Source organism: Mauremys mutica, chromosome 12, assembly GCF_020497125.1.
Source record: "Mauremys mutica isolate MM-2020 ecotype Southern chromosome 12, ASM2049712v1, whole genome shotgun sequence".
Lineage (NCBI taxonomy): Eukaryota > Metazoa > Chordata > Testudines > Geoemydidae > Mauremys > Mauremys mutica.
In genome coordinates this window covers 31,318,083-31,341,320 of record NC_059083.1, presented here as the reverse complement: position 1 = coordinate 31,341,320, position 23,238 = coordinate 31,318,083, and the positions used below count along the sequence as shown (strand labels likewise).

At 53.6% G+C, this 23,238-nt stretch overlaps 1 protein-coding gene across 1 annotated transcript; it reads left to right on the top strand.

Moving 5' to 3' along the window:
- The first annotated feature begins 753 nt into the window (after positions 1-753).
- On the top strand, positions 754-22,240 carry LOC123346671 (zinc finger protein 585A-like). Its single transcript, XM_044984146.1, has 6 exons — positions 754-807; positions 1,351-1,464; positions 1,830-3,444; positions 16,198-16,358; positions 16,968-17,081; positions 17,396-22,240. Exons 1-6 carry the CDS (start codon positions 774-776, stop codon positions 18,745-18,747), a joined length of 3,390 nt encoding a protein of 1,129 aa, XP_044840081.1. The 5' UTR covers positions 754-773; the 3' UTR covers positions 18,748-22,240.
- Positions 22,241-23,238: the final 998 nt, after the last annotated feature.

Genomic DNA, 23,238 nt, shown 5'->3' with positions numbered 1-23,238 from the left:
GGACTCTAGCCCCTTCTGAAACCTCCCCCATCGCCCCTCTCGCCCCCACAGGCTGAGGAATCACGTCAACGTTTCATTCCTGATCATCCTGTTTTCCAGGGGACAGGGAAGGGAAATGGTTGTGATGGAGCCAGCTCAGGTAGGGGATTTCCAGGGAGTTGCAGGAGGAGGTGATATAGAGCGGGAGGGACAGGAAAGACACAGGATGAAGCAGGGAGGCGACAGAGTGTGTAAACCCTCTGTGACACATTGAACCTGGGCCTGATTTTCTAAAAAAGGCCCATTGGCAGGGGGGGATTCCCCCATTTCTGAAACAGGAAACACCTCACTGGGGAAAGCTGGGAAAACTGACCAGACTCCCAGTGCTGGAGCCTGGACTCAGTACCCAGAAACTGCTGTGAAATATGAAGGGAAGCTGTTGGGATTCCTGTCCCTATCCCCGGCTCAGAGCTCCGCTTCCCGTATCAGCCTGTGGCTGGCAGGTGTGTGGGAAATGAGAAGACCCTGCTCTGCTCCGTGTGCTGGAGGACAAGGAGCTCTCACCTTCTCCCACTCCCTGAAGCCTCCTCGCTGCTCCGGGGAGGGGGAAAGAATTCTGCTTTTCTGGGCCTCCTCCCCTGTAAATAGTGGGATTGTGGCTGGGGCAGCAGGTGCTGAGTGGGGGACTCTTGTTGTTCCAGATGCCGGTGACCTTCGAGGAGGTGGCTGTGTATTTCACCCAGGGGCAGGGGGCTCTGCTGGACCCCGCTCAGAGAGCCCTCTACAGGGACGTCATGCAGGAGAACTACGAAATGGTGACCTCGCTGGGTAAGGGATTCCCATCCTCTCGGTTATTAGAAGCTGTGGGGTCTGTGTGTCTGACTCTGGTCAGGTTCTTCCCTGGTCAGTTAGATTTGAGGAGGAGGGTCACGTAGTCCACAGCTCCATTGTGAGAGACTTTCATCTCCATACCCCCTTCGAGGGAACAGAAGAGTCAGAAGCCTAATGGACAGGCTAATTCATCCCCATCTCCCCAGCTGTCAAGGGTCCAGAAACAGGGGATTGCCCTGCCTGTGTTATTTCTCCTTCATACACCGTTCACCTTGCTCCATCCGTGGGGAGGGCTCTAGGTTCTGCAGGCTTGGAATCAGGCAGGAGTTTAACATCCGAGCTATGTGTGTGTTGGCAAGTCCCCCAGAGCATCTACCCTGAGACCTCCTAGTGAGGGTGTAACAACACCTCCGCACCCTCAGAGTCTGAGTTACCCTACATGGGATTGTGGTAAGGTTAAACTCAGGGAATGTTCCTTGTCACAAATACTCTACCAATGCTCCATGTGCCCTGAGTTTGCCTGATTTCATCCCTGCTCAGGATTCCCCATTCCCAAACCTGACCTGATTGCCCGGCTGGAACAAGGGGAAGAGCCATGGGTCCCGGATCTCCAGGCCAATGAGGAAAGGGAGAGCCCGAGAGGCACCCGCACAGGTGAGGAGTCAGGGAAACTGAGACAAAAACATGGTGAGTGAAGGAAAAAACTGGGGCTCCCAAAATGTGCCATGAGCGAGAGCCCCCAGTTCTGCCTCATCTCACCCAGGTGAGGGCTGCAGTCAGCAGGTGTCATATTATCAAGTGAAATTCAGTCACAGCTTCCCACTCATCCTGTTGGCTGTCGGGAATTTCCTCCCTGACTTTCCTTCCCTGGGAGTGTTGGGGTGGGATGTGGAGGCAGACTCCAATGTCTCCATCTCCCAAACAATTACTGCGTTGTTCGTTACCCCTGTGCTATTCCCCTTTCTGTCCTATCTCCTCGGCACAGGCAGTGACTCCTGTCTGGATTCTCTCTCTCCCAGCAGGTGACAAGACAGTGAGTGAGAACAAGGAGGAGAATCATCGGCAGGAAGATCCTGAGAAAGTGGAACTGCAGGGGATATTTTTGAGAAGAGCTGAAGGGAATTTTTCCCAGTGCTTGGAACAGGGAAACGTCTGGGGAGATGGACACAGATCAGAGATGCAGCTGGGAAAGTATCCCAGGAAGAAACTGGATGAATTCATTCAAGGTGGCGGAGGATGGAAGGATCCCAAGGAAACCACAGTCCAGCAGACAAGTCACAATGAAGAGAAACCCTACAAATGCCTTGACTGTGGGAAAAGTTTCTGTTTCAGTGCAAACCTTCTTAAACATTGGAGAACCCACACAGGAGAGAAGTCCTACGAATGCTTGGACTGTGGGAAAAGCTTCAGCGAGAAGTCAAACTTTATTATACATCGGAGATTGCACACAGGAGAGAGACCGTATAAATACCTGGAGTCCGGGAGAAGTTTTAGTCAGAGGTCACTCCTTCTTGCACATCAGAGACTGCACACAGGAGAGAGACCCTATAGATGCCTTGAGTGTGGGAAAAGTTTCAGTTTGAAATCAACCCTTAATAGACATCAGAAAACACACACGGGAGAGAAACCGCATAAATGCCTGGACTGTGAGAAAACTTTCAGTCAGCGCTCAAACCTTATTAAACATAGGGGAATCCACACAGCAGAAAGACCATATAAATGCTTGGATTGTGGGAAAACATTCGGTCAAAGCTCGTACCTCGTTAAACATCGGAGAATCCACACAGGAGAGAGACCGTATAAATGCCTTGAGTGTGGGAAAAATTTCATTCGTCACTCAAACCTCACTAAACACAGGAGAATCCACACGGGTGACAAGCCCTATGAATGCAACGACTGTGGGAAAAGTTTCATTGAGAGAACAAAACTTACTAGACATCAGGCAATCCACACAGGAGAGAAACCCCATAAATGCTTGGATTGTGGGAAAACTTTCAGTCAGAAGTCACAACTTCTTATACACGGGAGACTGCACACAGGAGAGAGACCTTATAAATGCCTTGAGTGTGGGAGAAGTTTTAGTCAGAGCTCAAATCTTGTTACACATCAGCGAACCCACACGGGAGAGAGACCTAATATATGCCTTGAGTGTGGGAAAAGGTTTAAGCACAGTTCATCCTTAATTAATCATAGGAGAATCCACACAGGAGAGAGACCCTATAAATGCCTTGAGTGTGGGAAAAGTTTTATGGAAAGTTCATCGCTTACTAAACATGGGAGAATCCACACGGGAGAGAGACCCCATAAATGCCTCGAGTGTGGGAAAGGTTTTATAGAAAGTTCATCCCTTACTAAACATGGGAGAATCCACACAGGAGAAAGACCTTATAAATGTCTTGAATGTGGGAAAAGTTTCAGTTTGAAATCAACCCTTAATTCACATCAGAAAACCCATGCAGAAGAGAAACCCCATAAATGCCTGGAGTGTGGGAACACTTTTGCTAGGCACTCATCCCTTATTAAACATGGAAGAATCCACATGGGGGAGAGACCTTATAAATGCTTTGACTGTGGGGAAAGCTTCAATAAGAGCTCAGCACTGACCAAACATCAGAGAATCCACAAGGGTGAGAGACCCTAGAAATAGCCTGACTGCAGGAAAAGATTCCAGTTGACTTCACACGTCACTGACCCACACAACAGGATCTGGGGGAAGCTTTGTTTGGTGCTCCCAGAGTATCAGACACCTGCAAATCCACACAGGGAAGAAACCTCTCAGAGGTTCTTAGTTTGGAAAATGCTTCAAGTGGAGCTAACACCGTGTTGGACATCAGAGACTCCTCCACACAGCAGGGAAATTCTTTGAGTACCCTGACTGGGGCTGGCCATGGTGACAAACCCATTTCCTCGTTCCCACACACATCAGGGGCGTTTGGCTCCCAAGGATCCAGCTGCCCATTGCTGGGGTGAGGATCCAGCAGCAGCCAAGCATCAGCTGGTCAGTGACCCTCTGGCTCTGCCTGGTCTAAGCAAACCCCAGGCAGAGGAGGAGAAGCCCCCATCAGCCCCTCCCCCCTGCTGCAGCCCTGGCTGCTGAGCTGATTGGCCACAGGTGGGGAAAGGCTCCAGCACCCATTGCTGCGAGGGCTCTGGGGTCTCATGGCGGCTGGGCAGCTGCGGGGACTCTCTCTCAGAGCTCTGAGGTCCCCCCACCATTTGTGGCTCGGAGCTCTTGGGCCCTCTGCCGCCTGTGGCATCCGGGAGCTGTTGGGGGGCTCCAGCCGCCCACAGTGACTCAAAGCCCTGGGGGCCAATCACGGCAGCGGGAGTTGTGGGACACCCACACAGCCGCAACAGCTCAGAGCTCCGGGCGGCAGCTCTTGGCTGCCATGGGTGACAGGGGACCCCGCAGCTCCAAGCCGCCACGGGCTGAAGTCACAGAGGTTTCTGGAAGTCACAAATTCCGTGACTTCTGCGAATCCATAACAAAATCGTACCTTTACTTACGTGTTCTGACCCCCTCCCGTTCGCAGGGTGATCATTAGTGCCTGAGTTCCCCCTTTGGGGCCAGATTGTCTCATTCCTAGATAGTCTCACATTACTCCAGGCTGTGCTGAAAAGCATTTACGTGTTTGTATGTTTTCTCCCTTATGGACCAGAATTAACTAGATGCTAAAAAAGTGGGAGCAGGGACAGTAAAATGTGGAGTTTTAGCTTCTGTGCTAGTTTAGGGCAATGGGGTGAGTCTGAGGGATTCCCTCCTCCCTCAGCACTGTTACATTCCACTCTCGATAGAGCAGCCTCTATCCAATCGATGGAGAGTTTTATCCTGTCTCCATCCTACCCCTCCACCTTCCAAGGTGTCACTTACCACCGTGTCCCTGGCTCTCCATGCCTGGGAATCACAGTTTTGATGTCTACGATCTTAAGTCAGGCTCCGGAGGGCTGGAGAAGGAAGTGTCACACACCTGGGAGTGGGCGGGGAAATCCCAATGAACCCCAAAGCACAGTTTGACCTTTCAGAATTTATAGCCCTGTTTCCATCTATTGGTAAAATTGCTTCCTGATTTTTTCTAGGATAATCCAGATTATTTTTAGTTGGGTAGGTTTTTTGTCTTTCTCTCTCATTCTTTAATGATATTGATGCTAAAGCTTTTGCCACTAATACAACCAAATAATGAGGTGAGAAATGATGCCTTTTTGGCCACTTCAGAAGAAAATTAGGTACCTTTTTTCCCCTTGATTTTGAGTCTTAAGGGATTCTCTGAGATTTCACTTTATGAATATGAAAGTGTTTTATAACTCACCCAAACATCAGAGAATCCAGAAGGGTCTGTGGGTTTTTCTCTCTTCGTGAAGGCCGGTAGGTCACGTACTTTGATACTGGTTTCGTTTGACAGGATGTAGCTCAGATTTGTTGAGGAATTCACGAGACAAATGGTCATTTGCCAAAATCGTCCTTTTTTAGATTTTATTCTAATCTTTAACTAACCCTTTGTCATGAGATTTTTGTGTGTGGTTTGAACAATGACAGTGTTCAGTATCTCTCAGCAGAAAGGCTGATAGGGCGAGCTAAAGTCACACTGCGAGAGGCTGAGACCGAAACGAAGTTACTGCCTGATCCCCGCAGAGATGTGAGATACCATCGGGAGCGGGAGAAGTTGGGGGGAACAGAGCTGGGAAACTGCTGGGTTTGCTCCTCAGAGACTGATGGCTGAAGCTCAGAACTGTGAACTCGCTGCAGAGAAAAGCTAGAATTGGACTGTGAGTGTCGTGTGAACCTGCGCCAGAGCTCTGAAGGGCCATGAACAACATCCCAAAAAGAATGATGGAGGAGGGGCAGCATCTCCCTATTGCTGTGATGCCGAGGTTGAGCGCAGGCGAGAAGGGAGCCAGGGATGTCAACGGGCCAGGGCCAGCCTTGAAGCCAAGCCGACACCCAGCATTGAGGCAGAGGGAGATGGGGAACCTGACAGCGCAGCTGGTCACTGTGACACGGCATCCCATTTCTTTATAGAGATACTATTATGATATGGTTATGGCATAACTATGATGTATTTTAAACAAGATAGGTCATGTGAGATATCATTGAAAAGGTTATGATTTCCTGAACATGATTATGCTATTTGTATGCGTGTATCATTTTTGTATCTTAAGTTAGGAATATTGACTGTGTATCTGTATTACAAATGTGTTTACACCTGGAGAACGCCCACCAAACGAAAGATTCAATCTAAATGGCAGGCTGGGAAGTGCCATTAAAGAGAACAATAGGTTTTCCACAAAGCTAGTCTCCCACCAGGGAGCCTTCCTGAGAAAGCTTCAAACCACCTCCAAGTCATGGCTGTTGTGATGCTACAGGGTCATGTGACCAGATCACCTAGTACTGGACTCCATCTTGGAAAAGCAGTGTTTTTCCACTGAAAGGTGAGGGAACCAAGCTTGGCGACAAAGGGTTCCCACCATATGCACAAGCTATTTAAGGCAGGGGAGTGACGACATCATGGTTCTCCCCTTACTCCCTGCCCAAAGGAGACTCTGGGGAACAAGGATTGAACTGAAAGAAAGTGCTGAACCCAGGCTAGTGGGGTTTCTAGCCTGTGAAAGGAATACCTGAGAATTTTAAGCTGCAAACAAGGGCAGCTGACCCCTTAAGAATCTCTGAAACTGGCTTAAATCATCATTTAGGGTGAGAAGTTGTTTTTCATATCCAATCTCTTTAGTATATTAAGCTTAGATTGTGTTTTGTTTATTTGTTAGGCAATCTGCTTTGATCTGTTTGCCATCCCTTATAATCTATCTTTTGTAGTTAATAAATTTGTTTTTGCTTTATCAAAAACCAGTGTGTGTGGAAGACATAACTTGGGGCAGAACGCTGTTGTATATTCCTCTCCACATTGAGGGAGGGGGTGAATTTCAGGAGCTTACACTGTACTGTCCCTGTGCAGTGCAGGATGGTATAATTTTTGTTTTAAACTCCAGAGTGGGGTGCGTGCCTTAGGAACTCTCAGGTGCCTCAGCTGTGCCTTCCCATGCGGAGCTGATCACAGAGTCTGTATGATCTTCAGCTGGGTGTGTCCCTACCTGTACGTGTGCTGGCAAAGTGCAGACTGAAGCTTGGGAGAGGGCTTGGCAGGCTGGTCACAGCAAAACAGGCTGGTTGGATAGGGGGGCTCAGTGGTACCCCAGTTCCAGATGTGACAGGTTCCTCCCGGGGTGCCAACCCCCTCCCCATCTACCGCAGTGTCCTGTGTGGGGACAAGAGAGACTGTCTCTGCCCCACTGACCCCACACTGCATCCCTCCTGTAACTAACCTCCTGTACCTCATGTTAACCACTTCAAGACGGTTATGAAATATTGTACATAAAGAATGTCCGGTGAGGAATCATTGGAAAACTGATGATCTGCTGAACATTATGCCGTTGAAATGTGTGTAACACCAGTGCATGTAGAATCGTGAGATTTTACTGTATGTTTGTTATTAGGGTGACCATATTCCAGGTCCCCAAAAAGAGGACACTGAGGGGGAGGGAGCTGGGGGAGTAGAGTTGTGGGTTCTGGGGGGGTGCGGTGGGGGTATTCATGAGGTGAAGGCAGTGTCAGTCACCATCACAGTGGCAGGGTGCTGGCACAAGCCCAGAACGCAACGACAGGCATCAGTCGGCCTACTTGTGGGACCCCCTCCCCAGGGCTGGGAGCTGGGACCTGGGTGGGTGGGATCTGGCAGCAATCTGTCAGCTGTGGATGCAGGGGGATGGACCAACTGGGAAGGTGACCGATCAGGGCTGTTTCTGAGCTGCAGTCTGTCTGCTCTGCGGACATTTGCTGTTATGGGAAAACCCACTCACACAGAGGAAGCAGGCTCATAAAAGAGGTTCTGTCTGGGAAAACCCAGACATATGGTAACCCTATTTGTTACTGAAATATTTTGTAGTTCTGGGGAATGCCCATAGATTAACTCCTCAGAGACGAGAAAGGACCGACCATCGGTGTTAGAAGGCTATCATCTGGCCATCCACCAATAGGAAGAAGGGGGTAAACCAAGACATGTACAGTTCATCTGAAGGACAGTTTGGAGCTCACATAGGCCATGGAGTTGCCTGACTCCATGATCCAGCAAAGACTTTTCCACTATAAAGGGTCTGAGTCTAAGAAGGGGGGCGGAAAGACCTCTGGCCACCTCCCCTCCCACATCTCTACTTACAGTTGCAAGATCACATGAAAGACAATAGGGGCATCATTGAACTGGGGGGAGTGGTCCTAGCTGGAAGGCTTCCCAGTGAGCAGGGACTGCTGAAAGCTTTGGTGTGAGAGAAATCCTTTTGCTTGTAAGGGTGTGTCTACATGCCAAGCCAAAGTCTACATATATTCGGTTGACTTACAGCCACCACAGTAATTACTGCAGTAGCTGATGTCCACACTACCCTCCTTGGGTCAGTGGGGTGTATCCTCACCAGGAGCGCTTCCACCTACCTAAGAGGGGCAGTGTGGGGAGCTGAGAGCCCGGGCTCTCAGCTCCAGCGGCAGCTCCCTCCTAGGAGTCTGACTGCCCCACAAGCTCTGGGTGGGCATCACCCCTCTCCACTCCCCATTCCCTGGAAAGAGCAGGATAAGCCACCTGGGGCTTCTTGTCCCCACAGCGTTCCCCTCTCAGTTTGACACCAGATCATTGAAAGATGCTCTGAGTACAGTCTTTCAACCAGTTGTGCACCCACCTTATAGTAATTTCATCTAGATGAATGAATTCCTCCCTGCTGGTCAGAACTGAGTCTGACCTGGCTGCCCCCGGTTACTTCCCCCACCATCAGAAAGCAGCAGTTGTCCCCAGTGCATTCCCAGTACTTACTGCACATTGGGTGCTGCTAGGGTGGCCAAGCGCCCGGTTTTCAACCAGAAAGTCCAGTCAAAAAAGGGGACCTAACAGTTTGTGGTCAGTTCTACTGACTGGACACCCAAAGTCTAGTTACTGTGGGTTGGGGGGCACTGGGTCATCACTCACACCAGACCCTACTCAACCGGGGCTGCCTCCTACCGGCAGTGGGCAGCTGCAACTCCCAGCCCTGGCTCCACAGGCAAGTCCCTCCTGACCCAGCCAGGGAGGGGGAGAACCTTGGGGGAAGAGGCAGAGTTGGGGCAGGGCCTCGGGGGGGGGGGGGAGAGGTGGGACCTCAGGGGAAAGAGGTGAGGCAGGGGACGTTCCAGCATTCCTGCTGGAGTGTCCGGTTTTTAAATATTGCCAAGTTGGCAACCGAAGTAGCTAGCTGAGAGGCTGGGAAAAATATGAACAAACACACAAATATCACTTTTCACAGCAGCAGACTTAACTAGCTAGCAATAAAGAAATTATGATTTTGATGGGTCTCTGGGTAAGGGAACTGTTTGCCCCTCACTGAAACTTAGTGGGGCGGGGGGTTGGTTGGCCCTCCCCTGGCACCAAAAGAAAGGGGAAGGTGAATGGGAAATCAAGATCCTGAAAGTGACAATGGGAGGGGTCAGCACTCCAGGTCAGCCTGATTGACAGGGCAGGCAGGCTAATGAGGGAGTCAGGAGCCTGGGGTCCCATCCGCTGTGTGAGCTGGAGCTGGCTGGGCCGGAGCAGGGCAGGAGCTGCTAAGGAGAGAGCAGAGTGGTGCTGGGATCAGAGCAGCCCCAGCCAGAGCCAGAGAGGTGCAGCCCAGGGAGCTGAGCTGGAGGCAGAGCAGCAGCAGCAGGTGTGAGGCAGAGGGGAGGTGGGGCTGGAGCAGTCCAGAGCTGGGTGCTGTGAGCAGCTGTGGAGAGCAAGGGGGGACCCTGGGCAGTGGGCTTGCAGGCTGGACTAAGAGGCAGATCGTAACCATGACCGGGGTCGATGCTGGGAAGAAGGGTCCTGCCACCTAGTGCCATAGGCGGCAGGTTCGTATAATTTTTGGTGGTGCCCCCCCGCTCCCACCCTGTAAAACCGATATAAAATGAAGCTACAACGCGTCAGCGCCACAAGATTACAAGGGTCAATTAAAAGTGGAAAGTCAGAAGCAGCACTTGCCTACTTCAATATACAGTATTATATTTTGTTGCACCTGTTGTGATGAAGTGGGAATGTTCTTAATATTTTCTCTGAATACTGTGTGGGTGCCTCAGTTTCCCCTGCAAGATGCCAACTGAAGGTCTTGGGGACAAAGAGATCAGGTGGCCTCCTTGTCCGGAAGAGAGACAGAGGCCAGAGGAGGGAGTGTCAGTTTGGAGCTGGCTGGGGAAATGGGGGAGAGACCCAGAACTTGGTTCTGGACTCCCCACCCCGCAAGATGGACCTGACAGAGGAGTTCTGTTTTCTGTACCAACAAGCTCTGTTTAAACTGTGTTCCCGTCATCTAACAAATCTTCAATTTTAATGTCTGGCTGAGAGTCACATCTGACTGCGGAGTTGGGGTGCAGGGACCTCTGGTTGCCCCAGGACCCGCCTGGGCAGACTCGTTGTGGAAAGTTAATACTAACAACCGGTTCCCTCCTCCTCACCCCAGGAGGGGATCATGCCCCCCCCCGGGGACTCCTGCCCCATCCAACACCCCCATGTTCCTTGACAGCCCCCCCCCGGGACCCGTGCCCTATCCACCCCCCTTCCCTGTCCCCTGACTGCCCCTTGCCACCCCATCCAACCCCTTCTCTCATTCCTGATGGCACCCCGGGACCCCTGCCCCATCCAACCACCCCTTCCCTCTGTCCCCTGACTGTCCCTGGAATCCCTACCCCTAACTGCCCCCCACCACCCCATCCAACCCCTGCTCCTTCCTGACTGCCCCCCCGGACCCTTGCCCCCATTCAATCCCCCTGTTCCCTGCCCTCTGTCTGCTCTGACACTAATCCACCCCCCCACCATGCCGAACTCCCCTGCTCTCTATCCAACACGCCCTCCCTGCTCCCTTACCGTGCTGCCTGGAGGTGGGGGCCGGGGCAGGAACCACGCCGCCCGGCCGGAGCCTGGGGGCCGGACCCCGGGCAGGAACCGCACCGCCCGGCCGGACCCCGGGGGCCGGGGCAGGAGCCGCGCCGCCCGGCCGAGCTCGTGGCAGGACCCGGGGGCCAGGGCAGGAGCTGCACCACGCTGCCCTGCCCGGTGAGGTCGCAGCTGGACCCCGGGGGCCAGGAGCCGAGCTGCGCCGTGCCGCCCAGCCCCAGGGTCCGGCCGCGACCTCACCTAGCGGCGCGGCACCTGGAGCCCTCCTCCCGCTGGCGCCCCCGCCCTCCAGCCTCGGCCCCAGCCACTGCTTTCTTCTCACCCCTCCCAGGCTTCCCGCATGAACAGCTGATTCGCGGGAAGCTGGGGAGGGGGAGGAGAAGCCGGAGGATCGTTCAGAAGAGGAGGCAGAGTGAGGTGAGCTGGGGCTGGGGGAAGGGTAGGGAGCTGCTAGAGCTTTTATTAAATTTAAAAGCCCTTTTGGAACTAGTTGTTCCTCCAGGAACAACCGGTTCTAAATGGGCTTCTAAATTTAACAACCGGTACGAACCGGCTGCAGCTCACCACTGGGTGAGAGGCGGGGGCGGGCGCTCCAAGCAGGGGAGAAATCTAGCTCCAAATATTGGTGGAACAGAGCCCCTGACTTTAAATATTCCTGGGGCTTTAGCCCCAGGAGCCAATATAAGTTGGCGCCCATGGCCACTGCCAGAGCAACTGTCCAACCTGCTGCATCCCTGCAGCACAGCCAGGGCCTGGGATGTGCAAGGAACGAACTGTGAACTGCCCTGACATTCCAGAGACACTGGTTGTGGTTCATCCCGCAGAGCAGGGTGACGTGTTTTCCTTTCACCATTCCCATTTTTTTTATTGCTTGCTGCTTAATGAATTGTATTTGTTCTGAACTCTATGCAATGGTCAGGGAAGCATCCAGAGTGGAGAGAGCACCCCAAAGTGGGGACACCCTAGACCCTGTCCTGGGGGTCGAGCCCCACAGGAATCCTGGGTCCAGCCTTGTCCGGATTATGAGAACAAGTGTGGAAGGGGAGTCCTCGAGGTCATTCAGGTCTCTGGGTGAAGGGAGTGGGAGCGAGGACTCAGATCCTGCTGCTATTCCACTCCTCCAGGGTGGTGTATAAGCCAGGAAAGTTCCTCACAATAGCAGGACTGTTTCCACGCTTATTTCTGTGCATATTTATTGGTTTTTCCTAAATTTAATTAAGTATTTTAGGAAAAAGTATCAGAGCGGCCACCAGCGAGAGCCACCAACTCTTAGGCCACCAACAATTTTGTCGTGAGAGCCCCTGGACTAGATGATCGGTGATGGTCCCTTCTGATGTTCCGGTCTGTGAGTGCAAGGGCTTGTCTACACGGGCAAGATTAAAGTGCTGCTGTGGCATAAAAGAGGTTCTGTCTGGGAAAACCCAGGCAAAAACTCACCTCCATGAGGGGCATAGCTAGGGGGACCAGATAGCAACTGAGAAAAAACAGGACGGGGGTAAGGAGTAATAGGAGTGTATAGAAAAAAAGTCACAAAAAACAGGGCTGTCCCTATAAAAACGGGACACCTGGTCACCCTACTCCCAGCGCTGGTTCGCTGTCTACCTGGCGCTTTACAGAACTGAAACTTGCGGTGCTCAGGGGGGTGTTTTTCTCCCACCCCTGAGTGAGAAAGTTGCAGCGCTGGAAAGTGCCAGTGTAGCCAAGCCCAAAGAAGCCGGGACACAGAGAGGCGAAGCGCAGTGCGGGGATATCGCTAGGACCCAGGAGCAGCCGGGAGGCGGCTCCGGGCAGCGAGCGCTGGGCTCCGGCCCGGCCGCAGGAAGTGACTCGCAGCCGCTGCGGTGACTCTGGCTCCCAGGCTCCTGGCGAGATCCCCGAGCCCCGGGGGGCGGCTGCTGCTGGGAGCCCGGAGCCCTGGCTGCAGCCGGGAGAGGGGAATCTCCAGCAGGGCCCTTCCCGCTGCTCCCCCCCCAGGAGCCTCTCCCAGGGCAGAGCCCCCAGCCCGGCCAGGCCCCTGCCCCGGGGGGCCCCGCTCGGAGGGAAGGTGAGAGAGACCCGCCCCCCCGGCACCCCGCGGGGATCAGAGGTGCAGGGGGTGAGGGCAGGCGGGGGGAGCGGGGTGGGTGCTGGGGAGGGCTGGGATGGGGGCGGGGACGCACTGAAGGGAAGATGGGGGGGATCGGGGGGCTGAGGGGATCGAGGCTGGAATGGGGGAAGATGTGAGGGGGGCACTGCGAGGGAAAGGGGGGGATGTGGGGGGACTGGCTGGGGAAGGGAGAGACAGAGGCAGGGAGAAGGCAGCCGGGTAGGGAGAGAGACAACGGCAGCTCTTTCGGCCCTTGGGACGCGAGATGTTGAGGGGCTGCCCTGCCCAGCAGCCAGTGGGGATTTTTTTTCCTCCTGAAACTGGTGAAACAAGGGGACTAACCCCTCAGGGCTCAGCAGCTACAAGGCAAATTTACACACACACACACACACACACTCACACTCTTACTTCATTATTTTAAGGCAGACCCATGATTTTGGGGTCTGTCTCCTGAGTGTTGGGGGCTGCCCAGGGCCCTGGTCTGATTTCCGGGCAGGATTCAGATCTCAGCCAGACCGGAGTCAGATCGGAGTCACTTCTGGCTCTGGCAGGGGTGAGTGCGGATTGGGCCAATGAGATCAGCCCCTGCCTGTCCGGGGGGGCTGCAGGGGCAGGACAGGGAGGTTCAGAGGGCCATCAAGGGGCTCCAGTTCTGGCTAAGGGAGAGTAGGAGGCAGGTGTGTGTCTCTCCTTGCTCATATTATTACAGCCCAGGAGTGCAGCCCCCCTCACCCCCATCAAAAGCTGCTGCCTCCTCCATTTTGAGCTGGGAGCCCAGACTGAGGTGCTGCTTCTTATCCGGTGGAGTCTGGGCCTGGGCGAGACCTTCATCAAAGCCCCTTCCCTGCCCAGCCCCTGTGGGAACTTTCTCGGTGGCTGGAACCAGCCCCAGGGGCAGCCCCGGGCTCTGCTGACACCAGCCCCAGATCTGCAGCCTGCAGGTGATGGGGAGACCCGGGGGAAAGAGCTGGGGCCGGGCAGGACAGTGACTCTGCACAAAGGGCCCCGTTCAGGGACCTGCTGGTGAGTTTGTACTGGAGGGGGAGGGGCTCCCAGATCTGTTGCTCCTTGCACAGCCAAGTTCAAACCCATCAGTCTACTGAAGAGCAAACGCCCATGTAACTGGGGCAGAATCAGTTCTCCCAGACAGAGAGTGACCAGACCGGAAGGGGCAGCAGGAGCAGTAAGCAGGAAGGGAGGTTCCCAGGTCCCAGCCCTGCCTGGATCCATTCCCCACATTCCCCTGGACAGACAGACTCTCCTGGGCACAAGGGGAGGAGCTGAGAGAGGAAAAGCCAGCTCCTGTCTCTCTTGAATCACTGGGCTGCTCGGAGGGTGGGGGGATGTGCTGCCTTTGGGGACAGTGTCGGGGGAATCCCCCAAAGTGGCTCCTTTGATTCTGCTCTTTCTCTAGCATTCAGCCCAGGGATGCTCTTACTGGGAGGATTTAAAAGTGCCCCAGTGAGTTTAGTTCTGCTGGGAGGGGCCTGGCCTGGATGGTAATGCACTAACAGGGTTTCTTCCCAGCATGGCAGAGTCCAGAGCGTCTGTCTGCAGGAAGATACACTCCTGAGGGCATTCTGCACCCCCAAAAAATAAACATTTTGTGCACAGTATTTTAAAATTCTGCAATTGTTTTTGTCAAATAAATGTGGAGGCTCCAGCCTGGCATTGGGGAGCACAGGCCACCGGCTGCACAGAGGTGGGAGATCACTCTGCAGCTCCCCCTTCCAGGACACGGACTCAGTGGTGACGCTGCACCCAATCCTGACACAGTGCAAGGACCGGGCCTGCCCCAGAAACACCCCAGGGTCCTGCCCCCCATGCCAGGTGGCAGGATCCCAGTGTGGAGGGGCTTGGTGTGGGCGGGGAATCCAGGTGTGGGTTGAGAGGGTCTTGTGTGGAGCAATCTGGATGGCTCAGTGGAAGATCCATGTGAGGGGGGATCTGGATGCACAGGTGCTTTTGGGGGGTTCTCGGTGGAATGGTAATGGGACTCTGCAGGGGGGTCCAGGTGAAGGTGGATAGGGCTCAGCAGGGTGAGGTCTGAGTGGGGGTCAGGGATGGATCTCAGCCAGGGGGTCTAGGTGTTGGAGGCTTAATGGGGGCATCCAGATGCTGGGGAGTGGGATCAGTGGGGTTGTGATCCAGGTGTATCTAGTTGGGGCTCAGTAGGATGGGGATCTGGGTGCGGGTGGCTCCTTGGGGTGGTCAAGGTGCAGGAGGAGTGGGTGTGAGGGGGTCTGGATGGGGGAGCAGCTCCCTGCATAGCCATCCATCCCCCTGCAGCTGAGGAGCGATGGGTGCAGGAAGCATGGGTGGGAGGGTGAGTTTTCAGAGCTTTCTACACCAGGGGATAAATCTGGGGGTGCGTCTGACATGGCCCCAGGTGCCGTGCTGGGGAATAGGAAGTCCCATCTTCCCCAGCCCAGCTGGGACTAGCAGCTGAGCCCAGCACAAGGTAGGAGCCACCCTACCCATCCCACAGTGATTTACCTCTCTGCCAGCTGTCTTGCACACCAGAAACGTACTGCTGGGGAGGGTCGCATGACTTCTTTTGTGCTTCTCTTTGCTTCCCCATCAGAGAGTAATTTTTCTGCGGGGAAACAAAGAAATATGTGGGGCACATAAATTCTGTGCACACGTACTTGTGCAGAATCCCCCCCAGGAGTACGGGAGAGAGGCTGGGGGGAATTGGGATGTGAAATGGACTCAAGCCCTTTCTGTAACCTCCCCTCTCACCCTGACAGTTTGGAGAATCACATCCAGGTTTTGGTCCAGATCGGCCCGTATTCCCACGGGAGAGGGAAGGGAAATGGCTGTGTTGAAGCCAGATCAGGTAGGGGATTTTCAGGGAACTAAAGGGAGGGTTGTTGTGGAGGGGGAGGGGCAGGAAACACACAGCATGAGGCAGGGAGGGAGGGGCCAGAGTGTGATAAACCTGCTGGGACAGGTTCAACTTGGGCCTGATTTTCCAAACTGGTCAATGGGGGTATGGGGGGGCACCCCCCTATTTCTGAACCAGGAAACATCACCCTGAGCAGGGCTGGGAAGAGTCCAGAGTCCCAGTGCTGGAGCTTGAACCTATTAGCCAGAGGCTACTGTGAAATACAAAGGGAAGCTGTCAGGATTCCTGTCCCCGGCTCAGAGCTCTGCTTCCCGTATCAACCTCTGGGTAGCAGGTGGATGGTAAATGAGAAGACCCTGCCCTGCTCCATCTACTGGGAGGGACAAGGAGCTCTCAGTTTCTCCCCACCCCCTGAAGCCACCTGGTTGCTCTGAGCAGGGTACGGGTGAGATTCCACTCCTGTTGTCCTCCCAAAGCTTCTGAGATGTTTATTTTTTCTTCTTCCTTTCCTGTGTGACTAGTGGGATTGTTGCTGGGGGACTCTTGTTGTTTCAGATGCTGGTGACCTTCGAGGAGGTGGCTGTGTATTTCACCCAGGGGCAGGGGGCTCTGCTGGACCCTGGTCAGAGAACCCTCTACAGGGATGTCATGCGGGAGAATTATGAGACTGTGACCTCACTGGGTAAGGGACGCCTGTGCCCTCGATTATTAGAAAGTTTTGGGACTGCATTTCTGACTCCGGTCAGGTTCTTCCCTGGTCCGTTAGATTGAAGGGGAATGGGTTCCATAATCCACAGCTGCCGCGTAAGAGAGAGAGTTGCATCTTCAAACCCCCTTCAATGAGACCAGGGTGCTAAAACCTAATGGATGTGCTAAACCATCCCCACCCATCCCCCAGCTTTCAAGGGGATAGCAGCTGTGTATTATCCTGTCTGTATTGTTTCTCGGTTGCAAACAGAATCCCTGGTCACCTCCCTCCTTGGGAATAGCTCCAGCCATGGGGAGGGCTCTAGGCTCTGCAGGGGTTTAACTCCAGAGCTGTGTGTTTATCTGCAAGGCCCCCAAAGTGCACAGATCCTGGGAACTGCTAGTGAGGGCATAACAATTCCCTCCCACCTCCCCAGATGACTGCCTCCCCCAAGAGGGCTCAGCTGTGTTCCCGTCTCCTTGGATTCCAAATTCTCTCAGCACAGCACGGGAACAGGTTCAATTCATAGAATGCCCTTTGTGACAGACACTCTCCCAATCCTCCACACACCCTGATCTGGGCTGATTTCCCCCCCCTGCACAGGATTCCCCATTCCCAAACCTGAGCTGATCACCCGGCTGGAACGAGGGGAAGAGCCATGGATCCCTGATCTCCGGGCTTGCGAGGAAAGAGAGATACCAAGGGGCACCCACACAGGTGAGGACGCAGTGAAACTGACAGAGAAATGATCCGTCGAGTGAAGGAAAAAGTTGAGAAACTCAAACATGTGCAATGAGCGAGCGCCCTTAGTTCTGCCTCGTCTCAGCCAGGGCAGGGCTGGAGTCGGCAGATATCGGTCACGGCTTTCCACCCATCCTGTTAGCTGCAGGAGTTTCCTTCCCAACTTTCCTTCCCTGTGAGTGTTTGGGTGGGAAGTAGAGACAGAATCCAATTGCTCAGTCTTCACAGCTTTAGCGTGTTGGGTTTTTGAGCTATTCCTCTTTCTCCTGGAGTGTCTCTCTCTCTCCCAGCAGGTGCTGAGCGAGGGAGTGAGAACGAGGAGGGGAATCAACATGAGGAAGTTCCTGGGGAAGTGAAACCACAGGGGACCTTTGAGGGAAGAGCTGAAGGGAATTTTTCCCAGTGCTTGGAAGAGGGAGAAGCCTGGGGAAATTGGCACAGGTCAGAGAGGCTGCTGGGACACCACCCAGAGAAGAAAGTGGATGAAACTATTATATATGGGGGTGGAGACAAGGATCCCACAGCCCAGCAGACAAATCCTCAGGAAGAGAAGCCGTACCACTGCCTCCAGTGTGGGGAACAATTCATTCTGAGATCACAGCTCATTACACATCAAACAGTCCATACTGGAGAGAAACCCCATAAGTGCCTGGACTGTGGGAAAAGTTTTAGCCGTAGCTCACACCTCATTGGACATTGGAGGACCCACACTGGGGAGAGACCCTATAAATGCCTCCACTGTGGGAAGAGTTTCACTGAGAGCTCACACCTTATTCGACATCAGAGGATTCACACGGGAGATAAACCTCATCAGTGCCTGCACTGTGGGAAAAGTTTCATTCAGAAAACAGACCTTCTATCACATCAGACAATCCACACAGGAGAGAAGCCCTATAAATGCTTGGACTGTGGGAAAAGCTTCAATAACCGCTCAAACCTTACTAAGCATCGGCAAATCCACACAAGAGAGAGACCTTATAAATGCCTGGACTGTGGGGAAAGTTTCAGCCACAAATCAGACCTTACTGAACACTGGCGAATCCGGAGGGGAGAAAGACCCTATAAATGCCTCGATTGCGGGAAAAGTTTCACACAGAGATCAGGCCTTGTTACACATCAGAGAATCCACACAGGAGAGAAACCCTATAAGTGCTTAGACTGTGGGAAAAGTTTCACACACAGATCGGCCCGTAATAGACATCAGACAGTCCACACAGGAGAGAGACCCCATAAGTGCTTGGAGTGTGGGAACAATTTCACACGGAGATCAGCCCTTATTACACATCAGGCAACCCACACAGGCGAGAGACCCCATAAGTGCTTGGACTGTGGGAAAAGTTTCCCACACAGATCATCCCTTATTAGACACCAGGCGAGCCACACGGGAGAAAGACCCTATAAATGCCTCGACTGTGGGAAAAGTTTCATGCACAGATCAAACCTCATCTTACATCAGAGAATCCACACGGGCTATAAACCTCATGAATGCCTTACTTGTGGGAAAAGCTTCAGTAAGAGCTCAAACCTCACTAAACATCGGAAAACCCACAAGGGTGAGAGCAACCCTATGAATAGCTTGACTGCGGGAAAAGATTCAAGCCAAGCTCACACTTCAGCGATACAGACAACAGTGGGACCTTGAGTGTGGGGGCAGCTTCATTTGGTGCTTCCATTGTATCAGGCATCCGCAAATCCACACAGGGAAGAAACCTCTGAGATGTTCTCAGTGTGTAAAATGTTCCATGTGGAGCTAACACCATGTTAGACATCAGAGCAGGGAAATTCTCTCAGGGTCCTGACTGGGGCTGGCCGTGGTGACAAACCCATTTCCTTGTTCCCACACACATCAGGGGTGTTTGGCTCCCAAGTGTCCAGCTGCCCATCGCTGGGATGAGGATCCAGCAGCAGCCGAGCATCAGCTGGTCAGTGACCCCTCTGGCTCTGCCTGGTGTAAGCAAACCCCGGGCAGAGGAGGAGAAGCCCTGATCAGCCCCTCCTCCCTGCTGCAGCCCTGGCTGCTGAGCTGCTGGGACACAGGTGTGGGGAAGGAAGAGAGAGAAACTCCTCCAGCCGCTTCCTCTGTCTGGCTGAAGTTCCCTTCTAGAAACAAGAAAATTACTACAAAAATAATAAAATCCTATGTACAAGAATAAAAGCAGTCTTCCTGGAAAGATTGGACAGCGCAGCGCTCAGGATGAGAAGACAGCAGAAGCTCTGACTTGGATCCTGTGGCGGTGAGAAGGAACTGAAGATGTGGTCGGTCTGTCCCGCCCCTTAATGCCTGGGGTGAACCCACAAGCTGGTACAAGGGCACATGCGTGGACCAATGGACGCTCCTACTTTGAAAAGCTCTGGCTCCTGGCACAGTGTAGGTGCATAATCCTCATGGAATACAATAGGGACTATCACTCGAAGAAGAAAGATACTTGGGCCAGGCCTCAGCTTCACTCTAGACACCTGTCATCCCCCACCCCATCTTCCACCAGCCCCTGGGCTGGGCTCCCCCACTTACCTGGAGCTGTTTCCTGCAGGGGGAGTGTCCATGGGGTTGGTAACTCCTCCCCTCCCCAAATTCCCCAGGGTGCTGGGTTCTGGGGGATTAAGGGTTAAGGGACAAGGATGTATTTTGGAAGGAAACTAGACATTAAAAGGGTGGGGCTGGAGGAACTGGAACCAAGGGAGCTGGGTGCTGGGGTATCGAGTGTTTGGGGATGATGGGATAAGAGGCGAGGGAGAGCAAAGGGGTAGAGAGATGCTGCCTCTCCTCACTCACCCCCTCTGCCCCTTCTCCCTGCCCCCGCTGCATTCAGACAGCGCCACTGAGCGGGATTGATTCCCACAGGGCCTTTTGTGGGGGGCCTGGATATCCCACCTCTGCAACATCAGCCTCGGAGGTTCTCTCTGTGGTAGGAAATGTGGTTGGCATTAGCCAGCGCATCTCTGTGACCCTCCACCAGATTCCTCCAGGGCTGCGGTGGGGAGAGAGGTGACAGGACTGGGGCTGGGTTTGGGGAGGGGCACCCTGTGACAGGGCCGAGCCACCGCACCTGGGACCAGGCCAGGTTGCTGTGGCTGGGGCCAGGCTATGCCCTGCCACCCCGGCCGGCATTGGGCTGGGATAGGGGTGCCCTGGCCATGGCATAGCTGGGGCTGAAGGCCACCCCGGCAGGTCTGCGCTGCAGCATAGTTGGGGCCAGGTGAGGGGCATCGTGGCAGGTCCCCAGGCGGGTTCCCTGAGCACCTGCACAGAGCTAAATAGGTTGTTGTGCAGCCTTAGGTGGGGACAGTGAAATGTGATGTTTTAGCTTCTGTGCTATTTCAGGACAATGGGGTGAGTCCAAGAGATTCCCTCCTTCCTCCAGCACCGTCACCCTCCACACGACGCAGCAGCCTCCGTCCCAGCAATGGAGAGTTTTATCCTGGCCCCATTTTACCCGCCGCCTCCCAAGATGTCACCACCGTGTCCCTGGCTTTCCGTGACAGAAAGTGTCCAAATCCAAATGAATCTGAAGGCACATTTTGACCTTTCTGATCTTATAGCCCCGTTTCCATCTCTTGGGGTACGTCCACACCACCCGCCGGATCGGTGGGTAGCGATCAATCTGTTGGGGATTGATTTATCGCGTCTCGTCTAGACGCGATAAATTGATCCCCGCCGCGTTCCCCGTCCGCGTTCCGGAACTCCACGAGGGTGAGAGGCGGAAGTGGAGTCGACGGGGGAGCCGCAGCCGTCGATCCCGCGCTGTGAGGACGGGAGGTAAGTCGATCTAAGATATGTCGCCTTCAGCTACGCTAGTCTCATAGCTGAAGTTGCGTATCTTACATCGACACCCTCCCGCTCCCCCACCCCCTCCCAGTATAGACCAGCCCTTGGTAAAATTGCTCCCAGTTTTTGTCCAGGCTAGTCCAGATCATGTGTAGATGGGAAGCTGCTTTGTTTTTATTATTAGGATGATGCTAAAACTTGTGTAACTAACATGACAAAATAATGAGGCGAGAATAGGGTGACCAGATGTCCCGATTTTATAGGGACAGTCCTGATATTTGGTGCTTTGTCTTATCAGGCACCTATTACCCCCCACCCTCTGTCCCAAATTTTCACACTTGCTGTCTGGTCACCCTAGGTGAGAAGTAAAGCAGGTTTAGCCATTTTAGAAGAAGATGGGTAAATATATTGTCCTGATTTTGAATCTGAAGATTCTCTGAGATTTCACTTTATGAACATGGTTTTTGTGGGTTTTTCTCTCTTCCCGACCACCAATTGGTCACTCATTTTGGTATTAGTTTAGCTTGACAGGGTGTAGCTCAGATTTATGGAGGAAATCACAACACAGGTGGTCCTTTGGCAGAATAGTCCTTTTAAACTGTATTTTGACCTTTTTCTACCTTTGTCACAGGATTTTTGTGTTGTTAGAACCATGATAATTACCAATATCAGCACAAACATGGAGATTGAGCGCTAGATTTACACTCAGAGACTGAAACAGGGAATGAAGTTACTGCCTGATCCCTGCAGAGATGCGAGATACCATTGGGCCGGGGAAAAGACGGGGAGAACAGAACTGGAAAATGTCTGAGTTTGCTCCTCAGAGCCAGACAGCTGTGAACTCGCTGCATCAGAGCCAGAGAGAGACTAGACTTGGCCTGAGAGTTGTGTGAAGCTGTCCCTAAAATCTACATGGCTGTGAACGACACCCCAAGAAAAATGACAGGGGAGGGGGCAGCGTCTCCCTATTGCTGAGATGCTGCGTGGTTGGGCGCAGGCAAGAAGGGAGCTGGGGATGTTAGGAGACCTGGGCAGCCTTGAAGCCAGGCCGAGCCTCAGTGATGGGGGCAGAGGGAGATGGGGGAACCTGACAGCCCTGCTGGTCACCCCCCTCCCCATCTACCGCAGTGTCCTGTGTGGGGATTACAGAGACTGTCTCTGCCCCACTCACCCCTCTAACCTGAGCTCTTTGGATTCCCTGCTCCCAGGGTGTTTGCTTTTGTGACGGGCTCCCAACGCCTCTTGTGGTTTCTCTGCGCTTTTCACACAATGTGTAGATGTTGCCGGTCCGTGGGGGAGTTGGGTGCAGCAGTGGGCTGGGGGTGGGAAAAGGAGTCTGGAATAATAAAGGACAATTTAGTTTCTCTCACTCCCAGTCTCCGTTGTTTTGCATGAAATGGCTGCCAACTGCAGAGGTGAGGTTCAGGACCGGCTCTAGGCAGCAGCAAAGCAGGCACATGCTTGGGGCGGCACATTTCCAGGGTGACATTCCGGCCGACATCTTCAGAAATTCCAACATCAAGCCCCAGCTCTCCTTGGGCAACAACGTGTCAACCAACTGCCTGGATGTGGTGGGCGGCGGCCCTCCAGGCTACTGCTACAAAGTCTGCCTGACCTCGGAGTCCGCCAAGAGCGACTTCATGTTCCTAAAGCCCTACAGCCCCCGAGGAACAACGAGAAAGCTGCTGAGAACTTACCAGGGCTGGGAAGGAAGCCCGGAGCGGCCAGTAACACCATCAGTGCCACCAGCCAGGTAACCCTGCGCTGCAGTACAGCCGGTGGGGCTCAGTGAGACGCACCGGGAGAGAGAGCCATGAAAATACCCCTTCAAGGGTTAGCCTGGCATTCCCCTTTCTTCTCTCCCATCCCCCTGAAAACAAATCTGAGCCAGGAGAAATCCTTTCATTCAGGCACAACTTTTAAAAGATAATGACCCGACCCTTTGATCAAGGGGCAGTGTTGGAATTAGCACCCGTCAGACAGCAGACAAGTCTCCAGCGCGTGCCTTGCCCATTTCAGTTAATGATTTGGGGAATGTTAGGCTCATTTTAAATGAGCAAAAGTAGCAGAAAGTGCTCAGAAACAGCAGCCCAGCTCCTGTTAAGACTGAAATACGGAGCATGCCCAGGAAAGCCAAGGGCTGTCTCAAGCGATAACTGTCCCCTTGTGAGGGCTCTCGCTTAGCCTCCGATCGCGGCTGCATGAGCCCCTCGCCTTCCTTCAAGAGACCCAGCCGTGACCCCAGGGCAGCAAAGCACGCGGTGATTTAAGCCTCTTGAAATGTCCCTCTCTGTTCCGTATTTCCCCTCCGCACATGTCATGGGTGTCACGAATTACTCAGGTGTTCTAATGGCCCATGAGGTTTTC